Source organism: Magnolia sinica, chromosome 7, assembly GCF_029962835.1.
Source record: "Magnolia sinica isolate HGM2019 chromosome 7, MsV1, whole genome shotgun sequence".
NCBI classification, from domain to species: domain Eukaryota; kingdom Viridiplantae; phylum Streptophyta; class Magnoliopsida; order Magnoliales; family Magnoliaceae; genus Magnolia; species Magnolia sinica.
The window spans coordinates 5401510-5413025 of NC_080579.1; the positions used below are offsets into that span (position 1 = coordinate 5401510).

The 11516-nt window shown below is 39.3% G+C and overlaps 1 protein-coding gene across 1 annotated transcript; it reads left to right on the top strand.

The window, feature by feature from the left end:
• Positions 1 to 3945: 3945 nt before the first annotated feature.
• LOC131250928 (elongation factor 1-beta 2) lies at positions 3946 to 11226 on the top strand. The gene is made up of 6 exons (XM_058251323.1): positions 3946 to 4113; positions 5961 to 6077; positions 9308 to 9380; positions 9503 to 9623; positions 10602 to 10715; positions 10809 to 11226. The coding sequence occupies exons 1-6, from the start codon at positions 4028 to 4030 to the stop codon at positions 10970 to 10972; spliced, it is 675 nt and encodes a 224-aa protein (XP_058107306.1). The 5' UTR covers positions 3946 to 4027; the 3' UTR covers positions 10973 to 11226.
• The last annotated feature ends 290 nt before the right edge of the window (positions 11227 to 11516 follow it).

Genomic DNA, 11516 nt, shown 5'->3' on the forward strand with positions numbered 1-11516 from the left:
AGTGCAAGTACTTGGTGAGACTATGCCTCGCTTACTCTTTTGGCAAATCGTCGCCGCTGAATTCATACTGCATATCTACATCCAAGGAATTTTCCCGTACAACCTATCGCATTGTAACTTACCATGCATGCTAGAGTTGGAAAGATAGATTTTTGCAGGAAAGAGATTTTAAAATCTGGCAGTCCAGGCTCTGTCCCATCGCTTTGTTTGTCATCATCACTATTATTATAGCTAGGATGGGTATTCTCCCTACCAGCTAAACTTTTATTATCGTCATCATCATGATAGCCTTGTCCTAGCTATTTGTAATTTTGGGGCTGGATTTACTAGTTTTACCAATTTGGGATGGCTTACTTATTAAAAAAATTGTGTTGCCAAAATATTCTTGTTTTTACCGTTGGGTTTCTAGGCACCCATTCCTAAATATATTGTCAATTATCTTGCCTCCTCAAAAGCATTTATGCAAATTCACACCATGGCCATGTTTGAGTAAATGTGTTCTAGGGGAATAGTAAACGAAGGGTAATGAATAGGCAATGACTATTTCCATTAGCACTAGTAAAACACGGATTTGATTTTACGACTCTGATTCGGATAACAAGTGAGAATTTCATATTTGTGAGATAATAGTTATATAGTTTCTTGTGCCAAAGAACCCAGTGTGGAAAACTGTAATGATTGTTTCATGGATTCCTCTGTTTTCTTTACTATCCAAACGTCTTAACATGTCATATCGATGGAAAACATTTTCTATTTCCATTTATTTCCATGGAATTAGTGATATCCAAACATGCCTAAAGCACCTGATGGTTGAATTCTGTCATTCAAAGCTGTGGCCTCAAGTCTCCTGTTTGGAAAGAACGGTTCCATTGTTCAAAATCTCAATAGGTGAAGCAAAATATTCAATATGTTACCCAGATTATATCATCATCATCATCATCATCATCATCATCATAAACTTGTCCTAGCTATTTGGGATCAACCTTCTTGAATCCTGTTTTGCCAATCTCATTCATCATACCCCTTCTATATCTTCCCTTCATTCTCTTTCCAGCCCTTAGACCCTTAACAATGTTTCCCTCCTTACCAGAGCTGATCTTTCATTGCACAGGACTGAACCATCTCAATATGCTCTCCATCATTTTCTCATTTTCTCTTAACTGGGGTACGTGCATTTCAGTCCATAATGCCAAATTGCATTTCCCGTCGTGGACATTATTAGACGAAAATCACGTCAGTTTGCATGATCCTGACCATCCTATTGGTGGCCCCCAAATGGATACTCAGAAAATGGCCTGAGGTCCAAATTCTGAGGCGATAATGTCCTAATATTGGTAGCTTGGATCTCCCACATTTGGGATTTCTAGGTCTATGCTCCACTGACAGTGGGACGCAACAGACCAATGGTTTGGATTACAAAAACCATGGCCCCACTAGTCGGAACTGAGAAATCCTGAATCATATAAATTCCTTATCCGTAATATCAATTTTGTAGGTTTGGTTGAACCTCCTGCCCCACTAGGTGGTGATCAGGACCGTTCATCTAGAAGCTTGCGCTGTATAAGGTCAACATGGAAAGAATTTCTACATGGCCTATGTTGATTTTCGGTTCCGATGAGTGGGGCCTTTGGTTCTGTGATCAGGACCATTGATATGTGGTGCACACCATAAATGGACTATCACTCAAATATCTCCTCATAGAATGGATGGTCTTCACCTTTCAATTCCAGGCATAAGATAAGAAAAGCTGCCAAGGATCTTTCAACTGGGTTATTTCCGGTGCAAAAAGGCAACTGGAGTGAGTCCCATCACATTAGCGGCGTGGATGGCTGAAGCATGGGCCACACTTGTAGAAATTGGAAGCCAAAATCGTACAAGATGCAGCCTTGGCGTGAGCATTGCACACCGAGCCCGAATCCAATAGAAAGCTTTAAATGGCATCAGAAGTGCATCAGCTGAGTTGTACCTCCAGTTAGTTGTGTGTGAGGAGGGCCACCATGGCTTTTGTACAACATTCAACCCGTCCCGTCTAGCAAGGTAGTTCTTCCATGAAAATGGATGCACCAAGAATCAGGTCAATCTAACTATCAAGTGGTTCACATCATATGTAACAATAAACAACCATAAGGAAAAAAAAGAAAAAAAACTCCATGCTCATATGGTCGCATCTAATGGTTTGATTGACCTGATTTTTGGACATCCTATTTTCGTCGGGGGTACCATGGTAGAAAGTTGGGATGGCATACAACTAGAGTTGGGCATTGGGTCGAGTCAAACCAAGTTAGGGCTGATCCGACTTGACCCGGTTTTGAAATAAATCTGATCTGAACTCAACACGACTCAATACCAAGTCTAGCATGCTTGACCCGATCCGAATCCGAATTTGTGTCTAGCTTAGACTAATCTGGATCGAGTCTGACCTGATCATAGGCACCGAGTTGGGTAGAGTAAGCACTGAGTCGGCTCAGATGTGGCGGATATCCGCGAGCTGAAATCACAACTCAGAAACTAGTTGCAACTGTCGGAATTGCAGCCTCTCTTTTGGTTGATATCTCAAATCTGAAACGTCAAATATGGGTTTCTTTTTTCTATATGTATGAGTCGAGTTTCGGATCCAGTCGAGTTAGTATCAAGTTGGATTTTAGGTCAAGTCGAGTTACTAGGTGACCCGAACTCAACTCGGTTCGGGTCAAGTCTGGGTCTAAACGAGTCGAATATGCCAAGTCCAACTTAATAATAAAATAGGCTAGAATGTTAATCTACAATTGATACATAGCTCAAGCCCACCTGAGGCTGGTCAACCCGCCTATTCACAACTCTACCTATTAGGGTTGAAAGTCGGGCGGGTTGGATTGGGTTGGGTCGGGTCGGGTTGATGCTCAACCCTAGCCCAACCCAAGGTTCTGATACCTCAATCCTAAGTAAACCCAAGCAAACTCAGTCGGGTTGATTAGGTGGATAAATGCTAATATTTTCGTTATTACATTAGTTTATTATATTTCAATACACATTTTATTTTTTATACATATGATTTTATTAATTATGTAATTGTTTATCTAAAGAACTTCATTTTTCCTAAATAAATAAGTTAAAATATATCACAACCACTCCTTTAAAAGTAGTGTTGTGTAGCACGCAATCTATTTGGGAGAGAGAAATCTGGTGTATGTTGTTAACTCGAGTCATTGGAAATAACATGGACCGATGAGACCCGACGGAAATTTCCCATGCCTTCAACACAGACAATCCACACTCATTTATATATTGGTCGGGTTCAAATTGGGTTAGGCAACCTAAGGCTAACTCAAGTTTTATCAGGTTAGTGTTTCTATAGCCCAAGCCCAAGACTAAAACCGGTACATCCTGCTCGAGCCCAACCCAAAGTCCGGTCGACCGGATTGAACCCGCCCGACTTTCAGCCCTACCACCTGCGTAGGATGAATTCGATCCTCAATTTGCCATTAATAGAAATTTTCCGTTTGCAATGAAGGCAAACAGAAAATCCATGGACAAACAAAGGATCTGGAATCATATGATTCGTATCTATATACTATACACGAGCGTACTCTGTGCACGAGCATTGCATATAACGTAGCTGTGCATATTCCCCACGTGTGTGGAAATCCCATCCATCCTTGCAATAACACGTGACATTATGTTACATGTTTAGATCTTCTGTAGCAAATAACAGGCCGAAGGGGCCACAACATCCAAAACAAGGAGATAGATAGGAAAACAAATGGACGGCTAGAAAGACTTGTGGTTTATTTCTCACATTGTAGCCCACCTTAGAGTGGAACCGCCTGATCTGTAAGGGACAAGATCCAATCATCATCTTTAAATTCACATAGGAAAGCTCAGATCCGGAACACGTATGTAAGCCTCTACACGTGCGTGTAATTAGTGAACGGCCACTACTATAAATAGAGCAATTCTATTATCTCAGACTCCTCTCTCTCAGTTTTCTAGGGTTTTGGTCTCTCTTAGTATCTAGCTGCTTTGCAGGTTTTCCTCTCTCCGTAAAACAATGGCTATTTCCTTCTCTGATTTACACACAGAAGCTGGACTTAAATCCCTCGATGCATTTCTCTCTGGAAAGAAATACATTTCTGGGTATTTCTAAAATCCCATCTTTGATTTTCGTTTTCTATTTATTTTTTCAATTACGAGTTATTTTGGGGCTCTTAATGTTATTGGATTTATGGTTTTTTAAGCAAAAAAAATTCATTTTTGTAAGATTTGGGAGTCTTTAATCAGAGATCTGTTCTTTGATTTGGTGTAGATTTGAGGATTTTTAGCTACAAGTTTGTGTATTTTTTCTTATTCTAGTTTAGATGTTATTGGGTTAGTTCGATTGTAGCATTTTCGGGTTGAGCAGTCTGTAGTAGAGTTGGGGTCCACCTTCCAGTGATACAGACTGCTGTCCATATGGTGGGTGATGTTGTGGATCCATGATGCTGGACGGAACTACCTGTTTGATACTCTTAACAATTGGATGGTTGGTCTGGCGGTGAAGGGCTAGAATGAGAATACAGGGAACAATCCTTATGCAGTCTGAAGCAATCTAGAGTTTTGATTGATATGATTGTTCGATGGAGCTAATTCTGGTCCATGGCCCATCCTCCACAATGGGCCCACTGGATGAACGGCAGGGATCAGTGAAATGTGGGCTCCACATGTTTGAATGTTCGTGTTTGATGAAAGTGCCCGTGATGAAGTGCAAGCATTAATGCCACTTTCTTCTGTGGACTTTTTAAGTTTTTTGAAAATATAGAATGCTTTGACTGAATTAGATGTTGTCGATAGTTTAGCTTGCTAATGTACGGATTCCCGTCATGAATAAGTTAGGGCTCTCAAATCTTCCTCATCAGAGAATCGTAACCATACACTTGATGGATTTTTTCTTGTCGAATCAAACTGATGGTTAAGATATGTTTGATGGAGCAGAGTTTTGGGGTATGGTTCATCTGCAGTGGGAGCCCACTGGATGAAATTTCAATAACTTGCGTCCATCCTAACTTTAATGGTTGCTGGGCCAACTGAAAGTAGTTATTTCTTTCAACTTTTTTTTCCTGGTTCAGCACACGAACTGTACAGGTGCACTCACCTTCTAGTTGTGCAGACTGTTAATTGTTTACAGTTGATTATGAGTGGGCTATGCTGCATGAATCTCCTCCAATCATGTGATCTTGACTGTCTGGTCATGGCAACATTTACTTTGGTCAAGCATTGTATGCTGGGCTAGACTTCTATGACCGACCCTTGAAATTGGTGGGACTGTGGATAGAGTCTGCCTCTGAAATCACACTGATCAGGCAATCCTAACCATTTGCCTGATAGCTATCAAATGAATTTTAAAAGTAAAATAGTGAGTGGTCCAAACTTCAAAGGAAAAATCGGATGGTTCAGCACACGAACTGTGCCATCATCTTCCCAGTGTAATTCTTGTATTATGATCCATTCACTGTTGGTTCAGCGATTTGTTCAGGTTGGATTGCTGTACAACTGTGCCATGTGTATGGTTGAAGAGTCATCACTATTTTCAAAATGGTGGTGACTGTTGGAGTCTACTGCTTGTATATTTACGCTAGAAGAACTTCTCTTAATATTGTTTTATTAGTTATTGAGTTTGTTTAAATTAGTGTTTTCTTCTTCTTCTTTTAACTAAATGTGGTAGATTTTTTGATTGGCAACTTGTAGAGATCTGTTGTTAGATTTGAACTGTGTTCTTTTGTGTGGATTTAAGGTTTTAAGCTAATGCATTTTTTTAAAAGCTTGATTGGTCACTGGATCTATTCGTAGATTTTTTATGCGGTTTCTAGAGCTTAAAATCATATACTTTCTAATTTGAAAACTTGCAGTGATCTGTTCTTAGGTTTGTATGGTACTTTTAAGTGTGTCTAAGGTCTCTTATTTTTAAGCTTAACAACGGGTCTTTTGTTTATTTTGTGATGGTACAGTGATAAACTCACTAGAGATGATATCAAGGTATTCGCTGCGGTTTTAGGAAAACCCGGAGCAGGATTTCCTAATGTGGATAGTTGGTATGAGTGCGTTTCATCGCTTCTTGCTGCAAGGTTTGTGGATTTTTTAAAAGAAATTTCTGTTTTCTTTTTATCATTTGTTTGGTATGTATGGCTCTCACACTTCACTGATTTGCTTTTGATGATTGATTGTTGTGGTGTTTACACCATTACTTCTTAAATGGTAAGATATTATGATGTGAAATACCTGTAGGTGCTTTTGGGCAATTTGGGTTCATTTCTTGCTAAAAATTCTTGAATCGGAATCTGATATTATTTCTGTATTTTTTAGCTGTGTTTTGCTTCATGGTAATTGTAGTCAACACTGGATGGGTATTGTCAGCCATTAGTCACGCGAAGGTGAAATACTTCGAGGCATTGTTTGATGCTTGCTCACAGTTCTGGATTGAATTTCCAGAAGCTCAAAGCCTATTGGAATATTGATTAAAGTTTACTAATGCAACTAGATTGAGGAAGAAACTAATTGCAATAAAGTTCAGCGTACTGGATTGAATGTTCAAATCGTGCAATTACCGCGAGCAATTTCAACAGTCCTTTAGTCTTATACTAGAGATCACCACTCCCCCGCAACACACTACCATAGAGAAGCATGAGAACCTGCCAAAAGTTTTTTTTTATCCCCTTGAGAAAATCTCTAGCACAATATAGGGAGTCTAAAAATAGAATTCCTTGCTAGCTAAGACTTTAAAATAAGAGAACCCTTGAACATAAAAAAAAATCTAATGGTACTTCCTAGCATAGAGATATTTTCCTAACATAGAAATATGAAAGAAAGAAAATTAGAAACAAGTTAAAAGAAGGGAAATTGGACCTCTTATTGCACACACGTGTGGAGCTTGCACGTGTTGGATGTGGTGCTGCAAGGAAAACCAATCACAATTTGCAGCTGAAGGTGGTCTCAAGGTCTCCAGCTTTGTTCTGTTTCTCTGTTCGCCTTTCTATTTCATCTTTGAAAGTTTCTTTCCAAAAAATATGTGAAATAATTGAATTCATGATTGTAAGGATTGTTATAGTCTCTCTGTGAATCTTGTCGTGTTATGTTGTTATTATTGTCATTAATATTTCTTACTTGTGCTGTTTTCTTAATTAATTATCTAGTCCCCCCTAACATTTCATGCAAATTTTGCATTCTTTGTTGGGGGATGTTAGTCCTTCCCTTATCATCAACCTTACTCTCACTAGATGAAACTTAGTTTAGTTTGTTAGATAATGCTTTTATCATAATAATTCCTTATAAACAATTACTCTTTGGCCTCTCGATAGTGGATGGCGACTCTGCAAACAACATCAATTAATTAAACAACAATCCTTTTTCTTTATTTTTATAGATTTATGGATTATTTGGAGGAAATGTTCTACTTAAAGGAGTATTTAGATCTCTTATTAACCGTAAGGTTGGCAATGGGCTGGGCTTGGGCCCAACAAAATAATTTTTTTGTATAGGCCTGGCCTGACTAATTCAAAATCTGGACATGGGCCCACCCATTGCCAGGCCTAATTATCTGCAACAATAGAAGGACGGTCAATGAGAACCCTAGTATTTGTATCAACAATTCAATACTAAATTACTTATTGGATGGATATCCTTAATTATCATGTTGACTGTAATTGTGGCAACCCTAATGCATTATGGGGTTGTAACGGCTGTAAAGCCGTTATGGAAAAAATGACCCATAAATGCCCTATAACGGCCGGTATGACTTTCATAACAGCCTTGTAACAGTCTGTTATAGGGCTACAAGTTTTCTTCAAAGAAGAAGAAGAAATTGCCATTATGGTCTATATCATAACGGTAGCGGTGGTGGCTGTTACGACCACCGTTACCCTTATGGAATACCTTGGTCATGTGGATGCATGGGTCTATGGTACCTTATAGGTTCTCTAGGCCTTCCTGTTTTTTGACGCTCGTAGCTAATAATTATTTTTACCGGTAAAATGATTGTGTTATTGTGGAATCTCTTGTTTTCGTTGCATAGAATTCTTTTGCTTCAAAACTCCATTAAATGTTTTTAGAATCTGTATCTCGGGCCATATCATTTTCCCACCGCAACACAACAGTGTTTGGCATTGAGAAATGTTAAGGCCGAGTTTGGATACATGTTGATAAGCTACTTAATTGGTTGTCAACAACAAATCAATAGCTTATGTGACAAAAGTAGTTTGGTAAAATACCATTTAAGAGTTGTTGAATGCCTTAATATGGATTGTACACTTGTGCAAAAAAATATGTTGCTTTTTTATTTATTTATTTATTACTTTTGCCAAAGGGAAGACCTCTGCTGCTGTTGGGATTTAGGTGTGTCCCTCTATACCAACCCCCCCCACCCCCCTCTTTCTCTACCATATGAGCTACACCCCCTTCTACCAGGCTGTAACATAATGGTAATGGCCATAACCATTATGCATTACGGGGCCGAAACGGTCATTATAGAAAAAAACTGCCTCTAATGGCTCCATAACAGAATCAAAACAGGTTTTTCCAAAAAAAAAAAAAAGAGGCTGTGACGGCCCGTATTGTAACGTTGATGGCAGTGGCTGTTACAGCCACCATTACCATTTATGGAACAGCTTGTAGAGGGGAGAGAGATTGAGAGAGAAAACATGCTAATGCGCTGAATCAGTAGAAACCGAAAACAGCTACTTGACACATCAGTAGCTGAAGCAAAATGACTTGTGTTCTTACACCATGAAGGTTTTAAGTTTCGATTATTATTTTAAGTTCTTGTAATGTTACACTTCTCTTATTCTCGTGGAAATTTGATTTGATTAGTGTAGATTGGCAGCCTGCCAACAGAGGCAGGTCTTTCATCAACTCAGAAACTAATTCCCCTTTCTCTGATCTTTGTCGTGATACAGTTGACATAATCTTCTGAAGCATATACAAGGATTCCCATGGTTCATAATCATATTACCCTTGCCATCATTTGTCTTTGACTAAATTCACTGCTATATTACCTTTTGTTTTTACTTGGATATGTCGCTTAGGCCTGTTAGCTTGGCAACTTGGAGAACCTTATACATTCAGTTCGTCTTTATCTTATTTGGATATGGCAGGAGTTGCTTTGCACCATTGTTGGTTTTGATTTTGCATTTTGAACATGATGAAAAACATGCCTGACATACTTGTTTTGGATCCTTCTCATTTTATCCCATGATTGTTAAGGCTCCTTATTGTTGCTATAAGTTGTTGGATTATTCTTTCTAGTAAAGCTTCTTGTCTTATTTTGTTTCTCAAGTTCTGAATTCTTAATATTTTTCTTCAGTTTCCCGGGTAAAGCTGTTGGCGTGAAATTCGCTGGCCAAGCTGCCGCTGCTTCTGCTACAGCTGAGGAAAAGGTCTGCATTTTTTTGGTCTCTTAAGTGTGGGGGTTGCTGTCCCTAAGATACATCATTTTCTTCCAGATTTTGTGATAGATCCATGTACATTTGCTCCAATGAAATCCTTCTCTATTTTTCAGGACACTCCAGCAGGAGATGATGATGATGATTTGGATCTCTTTGGTGATGAGACAGAGGAGGAAAAGAAGGCAGCAGAGGCGCGGGAGGCCGCTGTTAAAGCATCTTCCAAGAAGAAAGAGAGTAAGCTCTATCAATCATAAAATTGGCTGTATTAATCATTTTGCTACCCTATTGATACAATTTTTTTGCTATCAAAAGGAAACTAAATATAAAAAAAGTTGATGCGACTGTTCTGGGCCTTCTGGCTCTACCAAACCAGTTACGTTAATGGTGGACTTGGGATGATCTTGCCAAGAATTGCTTTTTGTACATTGCCACTTATTGTATACATGTTTACAGTTTGTGAATCCAGATTGTCCCTCTTTTGGGTTCTTCAGGGATGGCCCATCCAGTAGGAAAATTGCACTGAATCGGTCATCCTAGCAATCTGGTCCACGAATTTAAATGTTGTTTTCATAGTTCACGTTTCAGTCTGGTGAGTCATTCTGTTCCAGACCAAAATTGGTATAACTTGGACAAAACCTAGTCGTACTGGATGAAATTTTAAACCATGTGTGGTCTACCACTAATAAAAAGAAAAACCATGTCTGTTTTGTGGCCTTGAAACTGACAATCAAGAGGTGGTAAATGGTCTGCGTGTAAAGGGGAAATGTCCATTGTTCCTGTAGCCATGATTGTCCAACTTCTTTGGTAGGAAATCACATCAATCGATCAATCCTATATGTCTGGTCTGTGGCCTTTTAACTGCCTTTGAAGATATGATAATTGGCCTTTTAACTGCCTGTGAAGATATGATTATCGGCCTGCATAAATGGGAAATGTCCATTAGTTGTAAAGCTAAGGATTGTCCCCCTTTTTCTGGCTTTTCACCAAGCGGCCATCCATTGTAAGGCCCACCTGCCAGAATTTCTGGATTAACCAACTTCTGTTGCATGTATGGTGGTGAGTGGTAATGAACCTGTACTGATGCATGATGCATCATGACAAGCTAGAGCCTCATATTTTATTTTGTCTTTTTCACACCACCATTCTTTAACTCCTAATATTTCCTTTCCATCATTCCTAATGGTTTTAGTCATCATTTTGATTTCGATTCAGGTGGGAAATCATCTGTTCTTCTGGAGGTGAAACCTTGGGATGATGAGACGGACATGAAGAAGTTGGAAGAGATTGTGCGTAGCATCGAGATGCCGGGCCTTCTATGGGGAGCATGTATAGTTGATTTCATTCATATATACTCGCATTTTCGTTTTCTCAACTCCTATCAACACTAACATACTTTCAATAATCACTTTGTTGATGCAGCAAAACTTGTTGCTGTTGGCTACGGCATAAAGAAGTTGCAGATCATGATGACCATTGTAGATGACCTAGTCTCCGTCGACACCCTCATCGAGGAGCAACTCACGGTCGAGCCTGCTAATGAATACATACAGAGCTGCGACATTGTTGCGTTCAACAAAATCTAGAACTGATACATTTGCTAGTAAGCTTTCATTTTTCCTCTCACTATTCTGCTGCTGTGTGCTTGTCATTTTTCGGATGTGACTTAGTTTTGCAGTAGTTTAATAGTCTTCCTGTTTGATTCGTGTCCTTTTTTTTGTTTCCTATTAACTTTTGGTTAGTGATGAGTGTTCAATAGCGAAACTAGGATCATTCATCCCATAACAGCCATGGAAATTTTAAGTTAATCATATCTTATCTAGAAGTTGTTGGGTGACCACTTGATTTTGTTCGTGTGGGGAATGTGGCAATGATTTGTAAATATAGCGATGGGCTAGGGAGGTATGAACGCCCATTGCTGTGGATCTACGCCTGGTGCTGCCAAGTTTGTATTCTGTCCATTTCCTGTTTGTGCAGTCATGGGTCTGACTTGTTCGGCATCCGCCATGTGAGCGATTTACATCAGGGCATTGCCACTCTTTTATTGGATGTGTGGGCCCCAATTATTGTTGAGTTCCTGTGCACTGGATTGCCCATTTGCTGGAGAATCACTTATTGCTAAAAGTTCAT